General features: G+C 47.9%; 1 protein-coding gene across 3 annotated transcripts in view; it reads left to right on the top strand.

Moving 5' to 3' along the window:
• The window catches only part of LOC138293504 (vitamin D3 hydroxylase-associated protein-like), a 203,123-nt gene that overhangs the window by 43,535 nt on the left and 134,689 nt on the right, over positions 1–24,899 (top strand). The window contains exon 1 of one of the 3 annotated variants that reach the window (XM_069232743.1): positions 13,744–14,297. The exons of the other annotated variants lie outside the window; for them this stretch is intronic. Within the exon in view, the coding sequence (XP_069088844.1) occupies positions 14,106–14,297 (192 nt within the window). The 5' untranslated portion in view covers positions 13,744–14,105. Of the gene's footprint in view, positions 1–13,743; positions 14,298–24,899 lie in introns of those variants that run through there. 3 annotated transcript variants of the gene reach the window in all.

Raw genomic sequence — 24,899 nt, forward strand, 5'->3', positions numbered from 1 at the left:
CTAAGACTGGTCGGAGGGAGCAGTAGACAGTTGACATGTCAAACTGTGTATGTCCTGTGTTTTTTAAAGGTGACACATGAACCCAAGGACTGTGTTACACAGCTTCATTAGTAGCAATGCTTAGCGGTGTATTTGTCAAAATGTCAACTTCAATGCTGTTCGAGGCATCAGCAGGGGCAGTGCATGTTAAAGTGGGTGGTGTGCATGGAGGTGATCACTGGTGTGGGCTGCATCAGTCTCTCACAAGTCCTGTAGGTGAGATTTGCATTCAAATGGCCGACAGTACCTTTCACACGGGAAGCAATATACAGGTGATACCAGGGCTTAGAAACTCCAAGCCAGTGTATTATTTGACCTGACGTCCATGCAGTCAGATATTACTATGACAATGGTATACCATAGGAAAGGGTGTAGCACACTGGATGACTCTTGTTAGTGTGTGTGTGTGTGTAGAGGAGGGAATATCAGGGTACACATATTCGTATTCCAGGGACATCTTCAGACAGGTGGGTTGTGACCAGGCGCATGGGTGTGTCAGGATTTTTTAAATGGACTGACATGTACATGGAATGTCATGTGCGCAATGCTTTCAATATGTGTGGCACTTGTGCTGTCTATGTTCTGCTTATATGGAACTCTAGTCACAGATAGTCGTTGCAAAGATTGTATGTAGTTTGACTTACTGCTGTCAAGGGTCGGGTCATACAATCCTGTTACTGAAGCTAAAGCACATCAACTGCCTGATGTATGAGGCCTGTTTTCCCCTAATTGAGTGATGGTGTCTTAGTTGTGTGCCATATGCTGCGATGAACCATGTTTCCAACATTTATGTGTGTAATAGGTGTGGTCCTCTGCTATTGCCCTTCAAAGGTGAAATGTACAGGATCTCAGTCATTTACAGTTTGTGTGTATGTGACCGTTGTATGATACACATCACATTTGTTGTGGGATTTTCTGTGTCCTGATCGGTATATCTGCAATGCTCCATGAGGCAACACTCTTCTTCTGATAGTTAGAGCTAAAGGTGTTCACAAATGATTAGCCAGACCATGATGTGGTGTTTATTATCAGTGTTTATTTACATTAGTTCATAAAGTGGTGATTATATTTAAAAGAAATTGTTCATGATATGTTGGCGCCTACGCAATACTGTAGCCTTGTTTTGTTGTTCCCCCTCATGTTGCAGGCCAGCATCCTCCTCTTCCTCCTCTTCAGGCATGTGTGGGTCTGGTTCCAGGAGGGGAATGTTCCTTCTTATGCAAATGTTGTGCAGGATGGCACATGTTAGGATGATGTTATAGACCATTTCAGGGGAATATGAGAGGCTACCACCAGTGATGTCAAGGCACCTGAATCTCGACTTGAGGATGCCGGAGTTCCTCTCGACTATGCTGCGTGTCCTCCTATGTGCATCATTGTAGGCACGTTCTGCTGCAGTACTTGGGTTGCCAAATGGTGTCATGATCCATGGCTGGATCCCATACCCCTGATCAGCTGAAAGAGAAAATGAATGGGATCATTTTGATATATCTTGGCCCATTTATATCAGCTTGCATGGCAGTAGTTGTCTTGTGTTGTCTGTGTCTCTTTTGTGTTATTGTGTTGCATCCTAGGCTTGTAGGATGTACCATCTGCATTGTGTTGTTTTGTTGGCTAAACGAGTGTTTGGCTGGTGAGTGGTTGTCAGCAGTATGGTTAGGAATTTGCAGTACAGTGTGCCCTCCCTTGCACTGTGAGTTGTGATACAGGTGTCCCTGTGTCTTCATTGGGGGTGAGATGATAGTTCCATACACATGTTAATTTTAACAGTGTTGTTAACACGTTCATATCAATGTACCATGTACATCCCATCCGTTTAGACTTATGCAATGGATTGTTGTAAACATGATTGAGACGCTTACTATTTGTAGGTGACATTTAGGCAACCCACTCCAAACGTTGTGACCACAGACACCTTAACATTAGGCTGTACAGTATTGTCAGATGTGTGACAGGTTCAATGATGACCAATGAAACATGGCTAGCGATGTCACAACCTCAGTGTGTTCTTGTCAACATGTTGCTGTTGTGGTGTGTGTGTTTTGTGTCCTAGAGGGTTTCTGTACAGTGTGTATATAAGTAGGTTTTATGTACTTACCAACAGGTAGTCAAGTAACGCACGAGTAGGCTCTTAACTTTGAATTCGTTATGCTGTGATAATGTTTGTTTAATTAATTCATGAATCTGATTGTTTTATTCTAAATTAATTTTTTTTTTTTTAAATACCAACTTTTAATTCATTGATTTACTATTTCTGGGGCTTTTAATTCGATCTGTCACTTCTTGTTTACGCTGTGTCTGAGCACCGGAGCCCGTGTTTAGTTGGCTACCGGGTGCTCAGTTTTCCTTTGCTCCTCTTCCTGTTTGAGACATTTTGATACCGCCATCTTGTTGGGTTGACGGTATAGTTTTTTTCTTTCTATGCCGGCTCAGGCTGCCTCTCGTCAATATTTAAGGACTGAGGGGCGCCGGCCGCGCATCAAGTAACGCACGAGTAGGCTCTTAACTTTGAATTCGTTATGCTGTGATGATGTCTGTTTAATTAATTCATGAATCTGGTTGTTTTATTCTAAATTAATTATTTTTTTTAAAAATACCAACTTTTAATTCATTGATTTACTATTTCTGGGGCTTTTAATTCGATCTGTCACTTCTTGTTTACGCTGTGTCTGAGCACCGGAGCCCGTGTTTAGTTGGCTACCGGGTGCTCAGTTTTCCTTTGCTCCTCTTCCTGTTTGAGACATTTTGATACCGCCATCTTGTTGGGTTGACGGTATAGTTTTTTTCTTTCTATGCCGGCTCAGGCTGCCTCTCGTCAATATTTAAGGACTGAGGGGCGCCGGCCGCGCATCAAGTAACGCACGAGTAGGCTCTTAACTTTGAATTCGTTATGCTGTGATAATGTCTGTTTAATTAATTCATGAATCTGATTGTTTTATTCTAAATTAATTATTTTTTTTAAAACTACCAACCTTTAATTCATTGATTTACTATTTCTGGGGCTTTTAATTCGATCTGTCACTTCTTGTTTACGCTGTGTCTGAGCACCGGAGCCCGTGTTTAGTTGGCTACCCGGTGCTCAGTTTTTCCTTTGCTCCTCTTCCTGTTTGAGACATTTTGATACCGCCATCTTGTTGGGTTGACGGTATAGTTTTTTTCTTTCTATGCCGGCTCAGGCTGCCTCTCGTCAATATTTAAGAACTGAGGGGCGCCGGCCGTGCAGCGGACGCGCGCAGCGAGCGCGCCACTGGCGCGCCGCTGGCGCACCAAAGGCAAGCCCGTCTGCGCCCTGAAGCGCCCTGGAGCGTCCTGGAGCGTCCTGGGCTCGGAGATGCTGTCCTTTTTCCCCCTACGAGGTTAGTCTACTCCTCTTTACAACTATTGGCATGTAGAACCACTGATCCCTGTGTCTCTCATCTAACTGACTCACACTTCCCTTATTTCCTTTCCTGCCCTCGCTGTGGGTGGACCGCCTTGCCCTCTACGTCCTCAAAAATTCCTTTTCCCCCTCTAGCAAGAATGATGCTGCTTAACTGTCGTTCCCTCCCCGCTCATTCTCTATATATCCATAATCTCCTTGAAGACCTCCTGCCTGATTTACTGTTTCTTACTGAAACCTGGCTTGATGAGGACTCTACCGTACATATCTGCAATTCTCTGCCCTCCACTTATTCCATGATTCATTTAGACAGGCCTGTTACCAGAGGCGGTGGAATTGCGATTATTCACAAAACTACTATTAAATGCACCACTTTACCGCTGGATATTCCTGATTGTGAGAGCTTAATGTTCTCATTATGTTTGTCCCCTACTTTCACTTTTTCAGGAATCCTGCTCTATCGTCCTCCTGGACCTGTGTTACGTTTCCTGGATTCTCTACCGGAGGTCGCAGCCAGTCACATCTGCTACCTCTCCAATCTAACTATTTTAGGAGACTTTAATATTCATTTTGATAACTCGGAATGCCCTTCGGCTAAACTATTGGCATCCTCTCTCGAAGCACTCCAATTAACCCAGTATGTATCTGATCCCACCCATCATAAGGGTCATACGCTAGATCTTATATTCAGCAATATTGCCAACTTGCTGACGGCCTCCCCCCTGCCCCTTCTTTGGACCGATCACTTCCTTCTCTCGTTCACTTTCCCGTATGACGCCACCCAAGGGCATCTCCCCAGCACTACTATATCTGGACGCTCCTGGTCAAAACTGGACCCGGTAGAATGGCGCAAAGCTCTCCTGGCCCCTGATAAAACCTATCATCCTTCTGCCCTAGAAACTGCAGATTCCTTCTATAAATGGATTTCATCCTCCTTGGATGCTGTTCTACCCATTAGAACCAGAGTATCTCTCTTAACCCACAAATCTAAACCCTGGTTCTCCCCTCACCTGCTTGAACTTAAAAAGAACTGTAAAAGACTTGAGAGACTGTGGCGTAAAAACTACACTCTCTCCAGCAGAGAGATTTACAAGCAATCCATCAGAATTTATCACCACAATATTAAAATTGCCCAGTCCACCTTCTATGGTGAAAAAATAGAATGCTCTTCATGTCCTCAGAAAGAAATTTTTCAGATTTTTAAAGATCTTACTTCCCCTCCCATACCTACCCCGATGACGGAGGCCTCCGTTTCCCACAGTGATCGACTGGCATCTTTTTTTCAGGACAAAGTCATCAGTATATACTCTGGGTTCCCCGCCTATATGAATCATCTCCCTATTGTTAAATTTACTGACTCCCTCCCTGCAGGAGTCTCTTTAACCTCCTTTTCCCCTCTCACTGAGGAGATGACCATTAATTTCTTGTCTAAAATTAAATCCGGCTCTCCTTTAGAACCCGCCCCTCCCTCTGCTCTCTTGCAGGTAGCAGACGTCATTGCTCCCCCACTCACTAAAATTCTTAACAACTCGCTTTCCTCGGGCTCCTTTCCTCTGTTATTTAACCACGCAATTGTTAAACCCCTTCTGAAGAAACCCAAACTTGACCGCACCCTATTAGAAAACTTCAGACCTATTGCCCTCCTCCCTATTTCCGCTAAAATCCTTGAGAAACATGTTGACACTGAACTTACCTGCTATCTTGAAAGCAATGAAGTTCTTCATCCCACCCAATTGGGCTTTAGAGCCTTGCACAGCACTGAGTCAGCCCTTCTTACAGTAACTGAGTCGGCCCGCCAGCTCTTAGACCTAGGGTCTCACGTAGCCATCATTCTGCTTGACCTCAGCGCAGCATTCGACACTGTCGACCATGATCTTCTCTGTTGGAGGCTATCGGATATAGGAATAGGAGGTTCTGCCCTTTGTTGGTTTTCCTCCTTCCTCAAAGACAGATCCTTCCAAGTTTTGGACCGTACCTTTTTTTCTGGTCTCTTCCCTTTGGTATGTGGAGTCCCCCAGGGCTCGTCCCTCAGCCCTACTCTCTTTAACGTTTACTTGTCACCTTTAGCAAGAGTAATTACCCCTCACAATCTGTCTCTGGTAACTTATGCAGATGACACCCAGCTAGTGGTGTCTCTCTCCAGCTCTGGAGACTCGCCAGTGACTAATCTCTCTTGCTGCATGAGTGACATTGCCAATTGGATGACTGAGTCCAAACTCAAATTTAATGATGGAAAATCGGAAGTCCTGGTCCTTGGTAACGGTCCCCCCGCTCATCCTCTTCCCTCTCTTTCAGACGCCTTCAGGTCTCTTCCTCTCCCCAAATCCCAGGTTAAAACTCTAGGTGTGATGCTTGACCCCCGGCTTTCCATGGATTCCCAAGCCAGTAAAATCTCCTCCACCTGTTTTGGTCTCTTGCGCATGTTTAGAAAGATTCTCACCCTTCTCCCTCCTACAGCCAGAAGAATTCTCATTCAAGCCTTAATTCTTTCTCGTTTGGACTACGGAAACTCTCTGTTCCTTAATTCCCCTCTTTATGTTATAAAGAAGCTGCAGAGAGTACAAAATGCAGCTGCCAGGCTTCTTACTCACTCCTCAAAATATGCATCCGCCAAACTGGCTATCTCCACCCTCCACTGGCTCCCCATCAAAGAAAGGATTCAGTTTAAATCTCTCTGTATTGTCCACAGGACCCTACATGGTAAAGGTCCCATTTCTCTGAGGAAATGTATGTTCCTGCACACTCCTTCTAGGAACCTCCGCTCCTCCTCTCTTAGGTATGCACACATCTCTCACTTTAAGAGAGCCTGGGGTAACAACTCCTTTTGCAGTAAGGCCTCCCACTTTTGGAACACCCTTCCTACAGAGCTCCGTTTTGAATCCTCCGAGCGCCTTTTTAGGAAAAAGCTTTAAACTTTTTTATTCTGTAACTAATATCGATTCTCCCTCCTACTCGTGTTTCGTTGCTTTTAGCGCTGGGATGCCTTCGGGTCGCCACGCTCTCTATAAATTCTATAAACTAAACTAAACTAAACTAGTCCATTGCCATACCGTCCATCCTGGAAGTGTTGATTGATGGCGCTGTGACGGAAGATGAAAGAGTCATGGACACTCCCAGGATATTTAGCCACAATGTTGATGATCATTCCTTGGTGATCGACAATGGCCTGCGCATTGATGGAATGTGTGTGTTTCCTGTTGCGGTAGAGGTGTTCAGTTGCAGCAGGTGGCACAAGGCGTACATGTGTGCAGTCGATTGCACCAAGGACGTGTGGGAAGCCACTGATGAAATAGAACCCTTGTTTTGTTTCCTGCTGCTTCTGCAGTGTGTTAGGGAAGCAGATGTGGTGGGGTGTGAGTCTGATGATGGCATCCAGTACTTTGGGCAAGAAGGCAGAGAATGATGGCAACCAGGGCACCAGTTGTTTGAAAAGAGGCACTTGCCAGCAAGTGGAGTACAGCAAGCAGCTTGGTTTGTGTTGGGATGGTGCGGGGTGTCAGCAAGATGGGTGCCAACTGTGGCTCAATGTTGCGCAGGGGTGCTGAATGGCTTGCCAGTTCAACCTGTACCTCTGGATGATGTCATGTTCCCTGAGGCCATGAAGAGTTGTTCTGGTGCGGAATATCCTCTCCTGCCTTCTGCACTGCCTTTGGGGTCCCTGCTGGTGTTGTGGTAGCTGCTGTTGTTGTTGCTGTGCTCTGCGTCTACGTGCACGCAGGATGAGAAGCACCTCCATGTCTCCCTTTTGCTGCTCTGCTGTTGCTTCTGTGTGTTCTGATCAGGTACAGGTGTGTTTGCCCCATTTTAACGCCTGCCTTGACCCAGGAGTTAAATTGGGACGCAAATCGGGCTGTGCGTCATTTTTTGAGTCCACATCCCAGCTGTGCGTCATTTTTGCCCGGAGTCATAAATACGACGCACGGCCGTTTGAGTCATATTTTGGGCAGGAAAGCCTACCTTGCATATGATTAACGCAAGGGGGATTCCCGCCTCCACAAAACGACGCACATGCTTGGATTTTGATGCCCGCGGCCACGGGCGTCAGAGTTTAAATATGGTGCACGGTTTGCGCTGGATGTGCGTCAATTTTTTTGACGCACATTCAGCACAAACAGAGTATAAATATGCCCCTTAGGACCTACAGTGACCTTTAAGATGAAAGAATCCAGATAAGGCGTTACCAAAGGCATGTGACTTGTTCATCTGATAGAGACTTTTAGCCACAGATTGCTTACCTTAGAATAGATACCTAAGCAAGCAGGTTTAGACCAGTAAGTCCTGGAGGACCAAACAGGCAAAGTGCCTGTTGCACCAGACCTGACTGTCCAGGCAGTAATTTTTAGCAAACGTGCGCAAAGAAGCCCATGTAGCAGCGAGGCAGATGTCCAGGATGGGAACTCCCATCAATCAACCAATCAGGGGATTTGTAAAGCTCACTACTCACCCGTGAGGGTCTCAATGTGCTGAGGAGGGAAGGGGGAGAAGGTGGGGGTGCTGCTACTGCTCGAACAGCCAGGTCTTGAGAAGTTTCTTGAAGGTAAGGAGGTCTTAGGTCTGGCACAGGTGGGTGGGAAGAGTGTTCCACGTTTTGGCGGCGAGGTGTGAAAATGATCTACCGCCGGTTGTAGTTCTGTGGACGCGTGGGATGGTTGCAAGGGCGAGGTCAGCGGAGAAGGAGATGCCAGGTCAGGGTGTAGAAGGAGAGTCATTTGTTGAGGTATTCTGGTCCGGTGTTGTGCAGTGCTTTGTGAGCGTGGGTGAGGAGTTTGAAGGTGATTCTGTTGTTGACTGGGAGCCAGTGCAGGTTTCTCAGGTGGTCTGTGATGTGGCAGAGGTGGGTGATGTCCAGGATGAGGTGTGCGGAGGAGTTCTGGATGCGTTGCAGCCTCTTCTGGAGTTTGGCTGTGGTTCCTGCGTAGAGGACATTGCCGTAGTCCAGTTTGCTGCTTACGAGGGCTTGGGTGACTGTTCTGGATTCGGTGGGTATCCATTTGTAGATCTTTCGGAGCATGCAGAGGGTGTTGAAGCAGGAGGAGGAGATGGTGTTGACTTGCTGGGTCATGGACAGTGAGGGGTCCAAGATGAATCCCAGGTTGCGTGCGTGGTTGGTGGGAGTCGGAGCGGTTCTGAGAGTGGCAGGCCACCAGGAGTCATCCCATGCGGAGGGGGTGGAGCCGAAGATAAGGACTTCCGTCTTGTCCGAATTGAGTTTGAGGCAGCTGTTCTTCATCCATTCGGCGATGGCCTTCATTCCTTCATGGAGGCAGGTCTTGGCGGAGCCCTTGGCGAGGGAGAGGATCAGCTGGGTGTCGTCAGCATATGAGATGATGTTGAGGTTGTGGGATCGGGCGATGTTAGTGAGCGGGCCATGTAGACGTTGAAGAGGGTCAGGCTGTGGGACAAACCCTGGGGTACGCCACAGATGGTTTTGGTGGCCTCCGAGCGGAATGGGGGGAGGCAGACTCCCTGGGTTCTGCCGGTGAGAAAGGAGGTAACCCAGTCCAGGGCTCTGTTGTAGATTCCAGCATTGCTGAGGCGTGAGCGTAGGGTGTGGTGGCAGACGTGTCGAACGCGGCGAGGTGTCCAGGAGGATGAGGGCTGCGGTTTCCACTGTCCAGTATGGTTCTGATGTTGTCGGTGCTGGCAATGAGGGTGGTTTTGGTGCTGTGGTTGCTGCAGAATCCAGATTGGGAAGGGTCCAGGAAGCGGTTCTCCTCTAGGAAGTGGGTTAGTTGTCTGATGACGGGCTTTTCCAAGACTTAACGCAGTGGTCGGAGCCTTTGCACTGGTGGAGTGACCCTGCAAGCCCATAGGGGGTTGCTTCTTGGCTAATACGTAGCAGATTTTACTGCAGAGTGCAATCCACCTCGAGCTGGTCCATTTCTGCACAGCCTTCCAGTTCTTCGCTCCAGTGAGCCCAATGAAGAGTTGATCACCCACCCGATGTTCCTTGGTACAATCAATGTGTAATGACAATGCCCTCTTTGGGTCTAGGCAATGAAGTCCTTCCTTCTCTTTGGAAATGTGGGGCAGAGGGAATAAAGCTTAGAGTGTGATATTTTGGCAGACGTGTAAAGGCATTACCATCTTTCACAAGAAAGGAAGATGGGTGCAGAAGACCAGTTGGTTAGGGAAGAAGGTGATGTATGTTCACCAAGAGCACCAAGAGTGCCTGAAGCTTGCTAACCTTCCTGGCCGATGTAATGGCCATAAAGAAGGTTGTTTTGATGGTCAAAAGATGTAAAGAAACTGTGCATAGGCTTCAGTGGTGAGCATACCAAAAGCGGCAGGTCCGATTGGAGGATGGAGGAAACATCTGTTGGAGTTCCTTTAGGAAACAAGTCACAACTGGTGACCTAAACAGGGAGGGCAGATCTGGCAACTGCAAGAAAGCCAAAATGGATGAAAGATAACCCTTACCTGTGCCCAAAGCAAAGTCTTGCCTGGCTAAAGTTGGCAAGATAACAAACAACAGAACCTCAGAAAATGGTGCAGAGAGATGATCAAAATGTTTGGCAGTGCACCAAGCCACTAACTTGTCCCCAAGGAAGGTGCATATGATCTTAGTTGAGGGACTGCCAGAATGATTTCACAGACTTCTGAAGGCAGGCCAAAGACTGTCAGCTGCCGCTGGTCAATCTCCATGCAAGAAGCAGGTTCAGGTGTAGGAACCTGCCCTGTTGCTGCAACAGGATATTGTCCCGAAGGGGCAGCTGATCAGAGGACTGATGCTAATGCTCAGGATTTCAGGATACCATACTCTCCAAGCCCTATCCAGGACTGTTGGAAGGTAGCCTCTTTCTAGCCTTGTTACCCTCACTTTTGGCCTGTTTGTGAGTATATGTCAGGGTGTTTTTACTGTCTCGCTGGGATCCTGCTTGCCAGGACCCCAGTGCTCATAGTGGAAATCCCATTGGTCAGTGTGTTTTATATGTCTCACTGGGACCCTGCTAGCCAGGGCCCCAGTGCTCATAGGTTGTGGCCTGAATGTATTCCCTGTGTGGTGCCTAACTGTGTCACTGAGGCTCTGCTAACCAGAACCTCAGTGCTAATGCTCTCTCTGTCTTTAAAATTGTCACTGCAGGCTAGTGACCATCTTTACTGTTGGACTTTTTGCCTTACGCAGGGTCATCCCCAGTCTTTTTGCCTCCTTCCTCCTGGTTTTTCTGACCTCTCGCTGTTGGCTCTAGGACTCTGAGCACTTTATCACTGCTGACCAGTGCTAAAGTGCAGGTGCTCTCCCATCTAAAGTTGGTATGGTTGGCTTATACCTAATTGGCATATTTAATTTACCTATAAGTCCCTTGCACAGTGGTATCTCTATACCCAGGGCCTGTAAATTAAATACTACTAGTGGGCCTGTAGCTCTGCTTGCGCCACCCACTGAAGTCGACTTTCAAACTTGTCTCAGGCCTGCAAGCGCAGGACCTGTGTGCGCAGTTTTCTGCCACAGGGACCTGGCATCTAAACTTACTTGCCAGGCCCAGAACTCCCCTTTTACTACATGTAAGTCACCCCTAAGGTACTCCCTAGCTAGCCCTATGGGCAGGGTGCCATGTATGTAGAAAGGCAGGATATGTGCCATATTGCATGGCCTGTCCTAGTAGTGACAAACAACCTAACTTGGTGTCTCACTGTTGTGAGTGCTGCCTTCTCATAGGATTGCATTAGAAATGCCCTGCCTTATTTGTAAAGGGTATTGTCTGATTTATGAGGGGTAGCGTATGCGTGTTTGGTATGGTTGTGATGGTGATAATAAATGCTGCTTATTGGTGTGGGTGTATTTTTTATTACTATAACAGAAATGCCACTTCTAGAAAGTGCGCATTTATCTGTGCTTATGACTCTGGTGTTTTGCAGCTTGACGCCAATCCACGTCTGTGCAGAGTGACAGTTGGGGCTTTGTGCATACTTTTCAGACAGCCTGTACACAGGGAGGGTGGAGGTGTCACAGAGGGACATACTGCATACTGAATAGTCTTCCTGGGCTGAGAGAAAGGAGAGGCGGGGCACACCTGCATTTGTAAAGACTGTGCCCTAGCCTCACACAATAGGGTCGTTAAACCCCCCACTGATGTTTGGAGCCTGTGCTGAAAGGCGAGAGGGGGCACTCCCAGAACCAGTTGTAACTGGCTGGGACCTCCTCTCCCTACCATTGTAAAACACTGTAAGAACTGACTATAAGTACAGGGGAATTGTCCCCACAATTTGGAGACTCTTGGAATCATCTTGGAACTGGACACTAAAGGCTGAAAGGACTCACCAGGAACCGCCATGGACTGCTGCTGCTGTGCTGACCTGTGACCTGCCTGGTCACTGTGAAGGACTTGTCACTTTCTGCCTTTCCCTTGTGCTGGCCTGTAGCTGGGCCCTCCACCTGAGGACCTTGTCTTAAGATTCTGCTCCCCAGGGGCAGGGTGCTGTGGCCCCTGACCCCTGCATCCATTTCTTCACGAGGGGTGCTTCTCCGTGGTTGCGGCTGCCATAGCGCTGATTGCAGCACGCTTATGGAGCCTTGGGAGCTCGTAGGCTCATTGCTGCATTGTGCCCCTTTAAATGAGATCACTGCAGCAGCCCGGGAAGCTGGAAGAACACTTGCGCACCGCATCGAGTGCAGGTGAGTGTCTACTCGGGCCCCAGGAGGGGTCCGATCTTCTTGTGGCTTCACGGCAGGACCAGGGGAAGGCACGGGGAGTGCCCCCTTCCCTCTGGCCTCTGCGTTAGGAGCAGGACGCTCCTTTTCTGCTGTTAGGTAAAACTGGCATTACTGTGGGCCCCCCCCCCTTGGTGGAAGGGCCAGTGGAGGCCCGGGGGGCCCCCAGAGATTGCTGGTCCCAAGAGGGGCCTGTCATTAAACCGGAGGGGGTGCGTGGTGCCCCCTCCTGCCCTAAGTTGTTTTTGCTGGCTTTGGCCCCCCTCGTGAGGGCCGGTTGAGGCCCTGGGGGGCCCCCAGTATTCACGGTCCCCGGAGGGACCTGTCTATAAAAGAGAGGAGGTGCATGTCGCCCTCCTCTGACCCCAGAGTATAAGGGAGGCCCCCGTTTTGCACATAGGAGCGCCGGGGGCCCCATTGTTCGCCTTCTAGGCACTGGAGGTGCCTTCAACCAACCAGGTACTGTTTAAAGGACCAATATAGTTGCAATCCAAAGTTCTTTCTACAGACTTTTGTTTGATTCGTATATTACCTACCTGCGTTTGATGTTTTTACATATGTGTATGCAAATGTTCCTTTTATGGACATGCTTGCTAATATGTTTTTCTAACTTGCCATATGTTTTCTAATGTTCCTACTATGGGCATTTTATGATATTCTTATGACAAGTGCTGTGATGTAATAATGTGTTTTCCTCACTATTGCTTATGTTGCAGAATACTGAGTAACCTGTGTGTTATGTGTGACTACTGCTAGTCTGCAGAGTAACTAATGTGTAACGTTCTGACAACTGCTAAGGTAGCAGGATAATACTAATATGTGATGTTTGGTCTGATAATTGCGTTGTGTACAATACAGTATATTTTCATATAATCTGGTGTTGTGTTTCCTTTGTGGTGGGGATATTGTGTCACATGTGTGTGTGTGTTGTGCAAATGCTTTACACATTGCCTCCGGGTTAAGCCTGACTGCTCGTGCCAAGCTACCAAGGGGGTGAGCAGGGGTTATCTTGGACGTGTAACTCCCTTGCCCTGACTAGAGTGGGTAAGTTCTGCCTGGCTGAGGTGCATACCTTAGCCAACCAGAAACCCAATTTCTAACATTTACCAATTCTGATTGGCACACTGGAACACCTTTATAATTCCCTAGTATATGGTACCTAGGTACCCAGGGTATTGGGGTTCCAGGAGATCCATATGGGCTGCAGCATTTCATTTGCCACCCATAGGGAGCTCAGACAAGTCTTACACAGGACTGCCACTGTTCACCCTAGCAAGGATTGTGATTATTATTTCAGGTGGGGTCTCACTCCTCTCAACTAATACTCCAGTTTCTTACACTCCCTCTTGCCCCCAGCATTTACTCCAAAAACGGCTATAAACATGAGCAGAGATCCAGTGATGTTGGTACAGAAAAGATAGGAGAGGAGGAGGTGGAGATTTGTGAACTGCATTTTGTAATAAGTAAATAGTACTTCTTGAGTACTACTTTTTGTACCTCAAAATGCAGTATGTGAATCAGGACCAAAGAGTCTCTCAGTCCACCTCAACCTTTATCTTGCATCATCGGGCTAATATATAACTTTGTGTGTTTGCTCAGCATTCATCGTCGTTAGTTGCACGTCTGGGAGGTTCACTTCTGCAGCTACAATCTTAGAGGCAAAGTAAATAGACTTTGCACTTGACGATAGTGACAACCGTGGCACAGACGCCCTTGGCACACACTGTGAGCTCTCATATATAGAATGCCACAAAGCTAGACACCTGATTTGTTTCTCATTGGCGGTCGGTCTTAAAGAGCAACCTTCTATTTAAACTTTTAGTAAAATCTTGGTATTAATTGGGAGCAAGGACTTCGTGCTGGAATAAACTTTAAAATACCAAAGAGCACACTCCCTGTGCAAGGCACTTCTCAACAGTTCACTGTTAAAATATAAATCTGGAAGTGCTTTTACTTTTGCAATTGACTGAAAAATATTGGAAAGCCACTCAGGAAGAGGAACAGTGATAGGGCGTCGCTACTGTTCCGGTAAGGATGAAGCGGGTCCCGGAGCCTGAGTTTGATCCCCGCCTGCTGGTCGGCCTCCTTTGTGGATCGGCCACCGTTGTCCTGGCCCTGAAGTGGGTACGGAGGAGGCGGACAGTGAAGAAAGTGCAAGAAGCCCAAGGCAGGAGAGAGGAGAGCCTCCGCCAGATGGAGGATGCTGTTCTGAGGTTTCAGCGGCAGGTAACGTCTATAGCTATTTCTTTCTTATATTGTGCTACATATCGCTGTTGGTCTGGTGCTGAGTACGGTACATAACAGGGGATACAATTACTCCGTTAAATCATCCTTAATTTACCGGCCTTGGAAACATGAACAGCTGATTCATCCTTACCGGATTGAAACTCGTGAAAGAACTTAGGTTTTCAGAATCAAAATGTTCAAGACATTTTTTGGCCAAGGTCTTTTATGTCGGAAAAAATAAAACCACGAATCTTACATTTATTTGTAAGAACACTAAGACCACACTATGAAGTACTAAAACCTGCATCATTTTAAAATTGGCCCAAATTGCCACTCCACTGCTTCACCACAGTGGGGCGCTCTGGGACTGCCAAACAGTATGGCGACGGCGGTAGAGGTGTGACGTTTAGTTGCAATGTGACTCTGTAGATGGAGGGTGATAAAGAGACAGTTTCCGAAATCTTTTTTTGAAATGTATTGGTCACTTTTTTAAAGTTTAAATGTCAATTGTTCATCATTGCAGAATAAGATTGACGGGTGTTTACCAACACCTTGTCAGGAGTTTCAGTAAATGCGATTGAACCTCAATTTCAATTTATGTCCTCTCTTCGAAACCTGGGCCCCGATTTATACTTTTTTTGCGCCGCATTACCGTCATTTTTTGACGCAAAAGCGGCGCAAATTTACAAAATACAAAATACAATTGTATTTTGTAAATTTGCGCCGCTTTTGCGTCAATGGATGACGGTAATGCGGCTCAAAAAAGTGTAAATCAGGGCCCTGGTTCTTAATCATTGCATTTCTACAATAAGTCGCCATTACTTGTATAGCGTTGCTTTCTTGGAATTACTCACTTTGCGTTACTTAGAAACCTGCAATGTTGTACAAAATCCTGCGCTATGTATTTTTAATTAAAACGCAGTCGTGACGCCACTGCTCACCTCGAGTGTACTGGCGTATTTCAAAGGTACATTATGGTACTTATGTGCAACTATATTATCATTTCGTAGTTGGAGCAGTGCTTGAAATGGAAAAATAGAAGTGCAGGTACTTTGTATCAGAGTACCTGCTTGTTTCTGAGAAGTGCCGGTACTCTCCAATTAAAAGTATTAATTTATCTTGAGAAGTGCAGGTACTCTCCCTCTCAAAATAAAAAAGTGCCGGTACTCAGTTCCGGACAGTACCGGCACTGAGTTGGAGTAACTGGATGCATAGGCAGAGAGGGGCCTGAAGCGGGTGGGGGTGAGTTCAGATGGTGAGATGTGGCTGCGAAGCCTCCACGAGGGTTGCAGTGCGTCTTTGAGCGGTGGCCTGGCCGCTGCCAGATAAGCCGGGTTCTGATGTCACCTCATTCTGCAGGCTCAACAAGCTCCAACAATTCAGTACCTGCTGTTCTTTTTTTCTTCAACATCTTGTTGATTTGTTCGGACTGCTCAACTATTTGGAAAGTTTGTTGGGTCCCATCTCTCTAGGCCCTTCCTGACTATGTGAGTTTCCCATGACCGTTGGAGAGAGGGTCTCATTTTGTCTACTCAGAGACCCAGTGTGTATATCTCTTACTCTCAGTGATCATGCTTAGTTGTGCCAGGAAATGTAGCCACTTGCTACCTTCTCTGCAATCATTCTTCATATGTTATGAATTCTTAATGCCTTTCCTCTGTGACTTGGGAAGTACCAGGGAAGATTTGCATTTGGCTGTTCTCTAGACAGGGTTTACAGTTATGATAGGCATCCTCTAGTATGGGTCTCTGACCTGTTCCCTTCTCAGTGGCACCCGTGTCCCCTCTTGGACTGTTTGGACTCAGTGAGCTCAGGTAGAAGCACCTGGTTGTGCCCTCTACAATCATCACACAATGGGTTCCAATTGTTTGCAAGATCCAGTTTGCAAGCAGATCTCTTAGGTTGTCACATTCCTTGACTTCAGGCAGATTTAGTATAAAGTCTGAGAAGGAGTTTTCTAGAAGCCCCTACCTAGAATCCATGCTCGTGTGACATGTCACAGCTGTCACAGTTGATCCGACACACCTTTCTATGCCTGTAGGCTGTGTGTAATCAGCAAACAAGTCGAGCCACTGCTTGTATGTATCTTCGATTGCTGACTGGAAGGAGTTAGCATGAACACATCTAGTCATATTATAGTGAAACTAACCCAGCTCAGCAGGAAACAGAGCGAGGATGGGTTCTCAACCCCGAAGATTTATTAGCAAATTAGACAAAGTTACAAACAAGAGCAAGTTACTTACCTTTAGTAAAGTCGTATCTGGTAGAGACGCTATCTAGTGGCAGATTTTTCTCTGTAGAATATTCTCCTCGCAGTAGACTGGACCTGGGAAATTTAGAACAATACCTCTGCAAGCCAGCCAGTGGCATCATTCAGCTCCATGTTGGCCTCGCCCGGTGCGACGGTTATACCACAACAGAATTCTGGCCTCAGTTTTTTTTCCATGATATTTCTTTGCCAGAAGCACGGAGCCATGTAGAAAACTGATAAACTGTTGTGCAGACACTAAGGACCTACAGTGACCTTTAAGATGAAAGAAACCAGATAAGGCGTTACCAAAGGCATGTGACTTGTTCATCTGATAGAGACTTCTAGCCACAGATTCCTTACCTTAGAATAGATACCTAAGCAAGCAGGTTTAGACCAGTAAGTCCTAGAGGACCAAACAGGCAAAGCGCCTGTTGCACCAGACCTGACTGTCCAGGCAGTAGTTTTTAGCAAACGTGCGCAAAGAAGCCCATGTAGCAGCGAGGGAGATGTCCAGGATGGGGACTCCAACCAATCAACCAATCAGGGGATTTGTAAAGTGCACTACTCACCCGTGGGGGGGGGGTGCTGCTGCTACTGCTCGAACAGCGAGGTCTTGAGAAGTTTCTTGAAGGTAAGGAGGTCTTTGGTCTGGCGCAGGTGGGTGGGAAGCGTGTTCTACGTTTTGGCGGCGAGGTGTGAAAATGATCTACCGCCGGTTGTAGTTCTGTGGATGCGGGGGACAGTTGCAAGGGCGAGGTCAGCGGAGCGGAGATGCTGGGTCAGGGTGTAGAAGGAGAGTCATTTGTTGAGGTATTCTGGTCCGGTGTTGTGCAGTGCTTTGTGAGCGTGGGTGAGGAGTTTGAAGGTGATTTTCTTGTTGACTGGGAGCCAGTGCAGGTTTCTCAGGTGGTCTGTGATGTGGCAGAGGTGGGGGATGTCCAGGATGAGGCGTGCGGAGGCGTTCTGGATGCGTTGCAGCCTCCTCTGGAGTTTGGCTGTGGTTCCTGCATAGAGGACATTGCGGTAGTCCAGTTTGCTGCTTACGAGGTCTTGGGTGACTGTTCTGGTTTCAGTGGGTATCCATTTGTAGATCTTTCGGAGCATGCAGAGGGTGTTGAAGCAGGAGGAGGAGATGGCATTGACTTGCTGGGTCCTGTATAGTGAGGGGTCCAAGATGAATCCCAGGTTGCGTGCGTGGTTGGTGGGAGTCGGAGTGGTTCTGAGAGTGGCAGGCCACCAGGAGTCATCCCATGCGGAGGGGGTGGAGCCGAAGATAAGGACTTCCGTCTTGTCCGAATTGAGTTTGAGGCAGCTGTTCTTCATCCATTCGGCGATGGCCTTCATTCCTTCGTGGAAGCAGGTCTTGGCGGAGTCCTTGGCGAGGGAGAGGATCAGCTGGGTGTCGTCAGCATATGAGATGATGTTGAGGTTGTGGGATCGGGCGATGTTAGCGAGCGGGGCCATGTAGACGTTGAAGAGGGTCAGGCTGAGGGACGAACCCAGGGGTACGCCACAGATGATTTCGGTGGCCTCCAAGCGGAATGGGAGGAGGCAGACTCTCTGTGTTCTGCCGGTGAGAAAGGAGGTGACCCAGTCCAGGGCTCTGTTGTGGATTCCAGCATTGCTGAGGCGTGAGTGTAGGGTGTGGTGGCAGACGGTGTCGAATGCGGCGAGGTGTCCATGAGGATGAGGGCCGCGGTTTCCGCTGTCCAGTATTGTTCTGATGTCGTCGGTGGCGGCAATGAGGGTGGTTTTGGTGCTGTGGTTGCTGCAGAATCCAGATTGGGAAGGGTCCAGGGAGCGGTTCTCCTCTAGGAAGTGGGTTAGTTGTCTGTTGACGGCCTTCTCCAAGACTTAACGCAGTGGTCGGAGCCTTTGCTCTGGTGGAGTGACCCTGCAAGCCCGCAGGGGGTTGCTTCTTGGCTAATACGTGGCAGATTTTACTGCAGAGTGCAATCCACCTCGAGCTGGTCCATTTCTGCACATCCTTCCAGTTCTTCGCTCCAGTGAGCCCAGTGAAGAGTTGATCACCCACCCGATGTTCCTTGGTACGATCATTGTGTAATGACAATGCTCTCTTTGGGTCTAGGCAATGAAGTCCTTCCATCTCTTTGGAAATGTGGGGCAGAGGGAATAAAGCTTAGAGTGTGATATTTTGGCAGACGTGTAAAGGCATTACCATCTTTCACAAGAAAGGAAGATGGGTGCAGAAGACCAGTTGGTTTGGGAAGAAGGTGATGTATGTTCACCAAGAGCACCAAGAGTGCCTGAAGCTTGCTAACCTTCCTGGCCGATGTAATGGCCATAAAGAAGGTTGTTTTGATGGTCAAAAGATGTAAAGAACAACTGTGCATAGGCTTCGATAGTGAGCATACCAAAAGCGTCAGGTCCGATTGGAGGATGGAGGAAACATCTGTTGGAGTTCCTTTAGGAAACAAGTCACAACTGGTGACCAAAACAGGGAGGGCAGATCTGGCAACTGCAAGAAAGCCAAAATGGCTGAAAGATAACCCTTACCTGTGCCCAAAGCAAAGTCTTGCCTGGCTAAAGTTGGCAAGATAACAAACAACAGAACCTCAGAAAATGGTTCAGAGAGATGATCAAAATGTTTGGCAGTGCACCAAGCCACTAACTTCTCCCCAAGGCAGGCGCATATTATCTTAGTTGAGGGACTGCCAGAATGATTTCACATACTTCTGAAGGCAGGCCAAAGACTGTCAGCTGCCTTCGGTCAATCTCCATGCAAGAAGCAGGTTCAGGTGTAGGAACCTGCCCTGTTGCTGCAACAGGATATTGTCCCGAAGGGGCAGCTGATCAGAGGACTGATGCTAATGCTCAGGATTTCAGGATACCATACTCTCCAAGCCCTATCCAGGACTGTTGGAAGGTAGCCTCTTTCTAGCCTTGTTACCCCCACCTTTGGCCTGTTTGTGAGTATATGTCAGGGTGTTTTTACTGTCTCACTGGGATTCTGCTAGCCAGGACCCCAGTGCTCATAGTGGAAACCCTATTTGTCAGTGTGTTTTATATGTCTCACTGGGACCCTGCTAGCCAGGACCCCAGTGCTCATAGGTTGTGGCCTGAATGTGTTACCTATGTGGTGCCTAACTGTGCCACTGAGGCTCTGCTAACCAGAACCTCAGTGCTTATGCTCTCTCTGTCTTTAAAATTGTCACTGCAGGCTAGTGACCATTTTTACCAATTCTGATTGGCACACTGGAACACCCTTATAATTCCATAGTATATGGTACCTAGGTACCCAGGGTATTGGGGTTCCAGGAGATCCCTATGGGCTGCAGCATTTCTTTTGCCACCCATAGGGAGCTCAGACAATTCTTACACAGGACTGCCACTGCAGCCTGAGTGAAATAACGTCCATGTTATTTCACAGCCATTTTACACTGCACTTAAGTAACTTATAAGTCATCTATATGTCTAACCCTCACCTAGTGAAGGTTAGGTGCAAAGTTACTAAGTGTGAGGGCACCCTGGCACTAGCCAAGGTGCCCCCACATTGTTCAGGGCAATTTCCCCGAACTTTGTGAGTGCGGGGACACCATTACACGTATGCACTACATATAGGTCAATACCTATATGTAGCTTCACAATGGTAACTCCGAATATGGCCATGTAACATGTCTAAGACCATGGAATTGTCCCCCCATGCCAAATCTGGTATTGGGGTGCCAATCCCATGCATCCCTGAGGCTCCAACATGGACCCCGGGTACTGCCAAACTAGCTCTCTGGGGTTTTCTCTGCAGCTACCGCTGCTGCCAACCCACAGACAGGCTTCTGCCCTCCTGGGGTCTGGGCAGCCCAGTCCCAGGAAGGCAGAACAAAGGATTTCCTCTGAGAGAGGGTGTTACACCCTCTCCATTTGTAAATAGGTGTTAAGGGCCTGAGAGGAGTAGCCTCTCCTGGCCTCTGGGAATGCTTTGAAGGGCACAGATGGTGCCCTCCTTGCATAAACCAGTCTACACTGGTTCAGAGATCGCCCAGCCCCTGCTCTGGTGCGAAACTGGACAAAGGAAAGGGGAGTGACCACTCCCTTGTCCATCACCACCCCAGGGGTGGTGCCCAGAGCTCCTCCAGTGTGTCCCAGACCTCTGCCATCTTGAATGCGGAGGGGTGAGGGCACAATGGAGGCCTCTGAGTGGCCGGTGCCAGCAGGTGACGTCAGAGACCCCTCATGATAGGTGCTTACCTGGTTAGGTGGCCAATCCTCCTCTGAGGGCTATTTAGGGTCTCTCCTGTTGGTTTCTCGTGAGATAACGAATGCAAGGGCTCACCAGAGTTCCTGTGCATCTCCCTCTTCGACTTCTGCCAAGGCTCGACCGCTGACTGCTCCAGGACGCCTGCAAAACCGCAACAAAGTAGCAAGATGACTACCAGCAACATTGTAGTGCCTAATCCTGCCAGCTTTCTCGACTGTTTCCTGGTGGTGCATGCTCTGAGGGCTGTCTACCTTCACCCTGCACTGGAAGCCAAGAAGAAATCTCCTGTGCGTCAACGGAATCTTCCCCCTGCTAATGCAGGCACCAAACTTCTGCATCACCGGTCCTCTGGGTCCCCTCTCATCTTGACGAGCGTGGTCCCTGGAACACAGGAGCTGGATCCAAGTGACCCCGACAGTTCAGAGATCCTTCTGTCCAAATTTGGTGGAGGTAAGTCCTTGCCCCCCCACACCAGACAGTAATCCTGTGTACTGCATGAACTGCTGCTGCTAGGGCTTCTGTGCACTTTTGCATGGAATCCTTTGTGCACAGCATAGCCTAGGTCACCAGCACTCCGTCCTGCATTGCTGAGTTGACCACCGGCTTCTTGGGACCCTCCTTTGTAGTGTTGAGGAAACCGCCATGCTCAGATTTCTTGAACACCTGCTCAAGTGCTTCTGCGGGTACTGCCTGCTTTTGCGTGGGCTCTCTGTGCTGCTGAGCACCCCCTCTGTCTCCTTTTCCAAGGGGCGATCTTCTGGTCCTTCCTAGGCCTGGGCAGCACCCATTTTCTTCAACCGTGAACTTTGCAGCTAGCAAAGCTTGTTTGCGGTCTTTCTGCGTGGAAACAACTCTGCATCCTCCAGCACGCCGTGCAACATCTTCTTTGCAAAGGAGAACTTCCTGGCATCTTCCGTTGTTGCAGAATCTTCAGCTTCTTCCACCCGGAGGCAACCATTTTGCACCTTCATCCGGGTTTAGTGGGCTCCTTCCCCCCCTGGACACTTTTGTGACTCTTGGACTTGGTCCCCTTCCTTTACAGGTCCTCGGGTCCAGGAATCCATCTTCAGTGCTTTGCAGTCAGTTGTTGTCTTTGCAGACTCTCCTATCACGACTTTAGTGTGTTTCTGGGGAAGTAGGGTAACTTTACTCCTACTTTTCAGGGTCTTGGGGTGGGGAATCTTGGACACCCTTAGTGTTTTCTTACACTCCCAGCGACCCTCTACACACTACACTAGGCCTGTGTCCCTAAGTGGTTCTCATTCCACTTTCTTAGTATATGGTTTGTGTTGCCACTAGGCCTATTGTATCCTATTGTATTATACAGTGTTTGCACTACTTTTCTAACTGTTTACTTACCTGATTTTGGTTTGTGTGTATATTTGGTGTATTTTACTTACCTCCTAAGGGAGTATATCCTCTGAGATATTTCTGACACATTGTCACTAAAATAAAGTACCTTTATTTTTAGTAACTCTGAGTATTATGATTCTTATGATATAGTGCTATATGATATAAGTGGTATAGTAGGAGCTTTGCATGTCTCCTAGTTCAGCCTAAGCTGCTCTGCTATAGCTACCTCTATCAGCCTAAGCTGCTAGAACACTACTAATCTACTAATAAGGGATAACTGGACCTGGCACAAGGTGTAAGTACCATCAGGTACCCACTATAAGCCAGGCCAGCCTCCTACAAGGACTACAAGCATGACTGAGGCCCTGTTGTTCCTGATCTTTTTGAGAATTCTGGGCAGGAGTAGTATCAGTAGAGAGGCATACAGGAGGCCGGAATTCCACTAGAGTCTAAATGCTTCTCTGAGCAAGAGCCACCTTGGAAACTCCAACTTGCAGAAGTGCTGACATTGCACGTTCTCAGTGGTGGTGAATGGATCTAACCAAAAGACTTCCCACTCATGGATGAGACTTTGCAATACCTCCAGGTGGAGATGTCACTTGTGATCCACAAGGCATTTATGGCTGAGTTAATCTGTCTTGGCGTTTAGAGAGTCCACTAAATTTCGTATGACCAGGAAGATATCCTGATGATCCAGCCATGTCCAGAGGTGCAGAGCCTCGTGGTACAGGGTCCGCAAGCCCACCCCTTCCTGTTTGTTGCAATCCCAGATATAGCAGTGATGTTGTCTGTGAAAACCTGAGCTATCCTCTGCTTTAATGGAAGGAAGGAAGGCCTTCAATGTCAAGTGTATTCCTCTCAACTCCATAGCTGAGATTCTACAGGGGACCAGAATTCTCTGATCTCATCCTCTCCCAGATGGCCGCCCCAACCTAGGAGTGATGCATCTGTAACTACTGTGACCTCCGGGTAAGGAAGAGACCGGTGTCTGCCACTCACCCAATAGGAGTTCGCCAGGCAGTACTGCAGATCTTTTGAGGTTCCCTCCATTGTCTGGACCAGGTTGGAGAGAATTCCCTGCTGTTGCGCCCACTGGGATTTCAGGTCCCACTGCAGAGCATGCATATGCCAACGGGAATGTGTCACTAGCAGGATGCATGAAGCCCAGCAACCTCAGAGTCAGTCTCACCAAAACCCAGGATAGAGGCCGAAACATCAGAAACATAGCTTGAATATCCTAGACTCACTGTTCTGGAGTATAAGCCCAAAACTGCACTAGGTCCAGAATGGCTCAGATGGAAGGGAGCATCTGAGATGTAGTCAGGTGTGACTTTGGCACACTGATAGAGAACACCAACTAATGCAGGAGGTCCACTGTAGCCTGGAGGTGGGTGACGAGTGCCTGGGGCAAGCTTACCTTCAACAGCCAGTCATCAAAGTAGAAGACTGGAAACCCTGATCTCCGCAACCACAGCCATTACCTTTCTGAACACCCAAGGTACACTGGTAAGGCTGAAGTGGAGCTGGCAAACTGAAAGTACTTGTGACTCACAGGTAATATATGTGGGCCAGCATTACAAGGATGTGAAAATAGGTGTCCCGAAAGTCCTGTGCTACCATACAGTCTCCTAGGACCAGGGCAAACAAGAGCACTTCGACTTCTTAGATTTTTTAGCTTTTTTTATCTGATTTACACGATGATGACTTGGAGTCGAGTGTAAAGATGACTGTCCAAAATGACTCTGCAAGAGTGCCCAGGACCTTCTCTATTACAATGATCTTGAACACTGAGGAGTCACCTGGCAACAAGAAGGATCAGGGAAAGTTCCCGGACCACCTTCAGGTTTATCGGTCGACAGTCAGATCAGGCCTTGAAGCCGTGGCCTGGCTCTAGGCACCAGAGGCAAACCAAGTGTGGGTGAGCAACAGATATCTGCCTGTGACAGGCTCCACAGGGCTAAATTCCACAGACTATTAGAGGGTAGCCCTATGCAGGCTAGGAAAAATGCTCAAAATGAACTTTTAACAAAATGTCAAAAAGGTAATCCACAAAGTGGCTCTCTCTGGATTTGCTCTGTATAGTCCAGAAAGAAAAGAACCAATGTCAGCACACTTGGGTGGCGCCTATATAAGCAACATGCATATCACATCCGGTGTGGACGAAGCTGACGATACCAATGCAGAGCTAATTGATGCCACCTACTGGTGCACAGTGGTACTGCCCAAGATTTAAGAAGTAATAAATCTACTGCTAGAAGTCTCTACCAGATTATATGTTACAATTTTGATTACATGCACTGCTGGCTGTTGAGTTTCAGTAGATGCTAGCAGGTGGTATTAGGATCTTCTAGTCTATTTCTCTTTGTCAATCACAGTACAGCCCTCCCTATTTTGCCTAGTGATTAGTGGCATTATCCCTGGCTCACCATTCAGGGGTACTATAAATCATGGAAACATGGAGACAGTTTTCCGGTTAGGAAATCAACCACTAGGGATAAAAATGCTTTCTTGGCCATAAAAAGTGGCAACATTCTTCCTGAGGGAATGATTTATCGTGATAAGTCCACTCACTGCCATTGAAATGAAGAGGACTTTGGTCAGCATGAAGCAAGGAAAGTGTGTGGTATGACTGAATGTGTTGAAAAGGAATTGAGTAACAAAGGTGTCAAGCATTCTACTCATGGGACAGGTAGACTCAGGAGAGAAACCTTATTTGGAAGATTATCCTTAATGTCCTGGAGGCAGTGTCTGACTTGGTCATGTCTCATACTGGTGACACTGC

This window comes from Pleurodeles waltl, chromosome 4_2 (assembly GCF_031143425.1).
Source record: "Pleurodeles waltl isolate 20211129_DDA chromosome 4_2, aPleWal1.hap1.20221129, whole genome shotgun sequence".
Taxonomy (NCBI): domain Eukaryota; kingdom Metazoa; phylum Chordata; class Amphibia; order Caudata; family Salamandridae; genus Pleurodeles; species Pleurodeles waltl.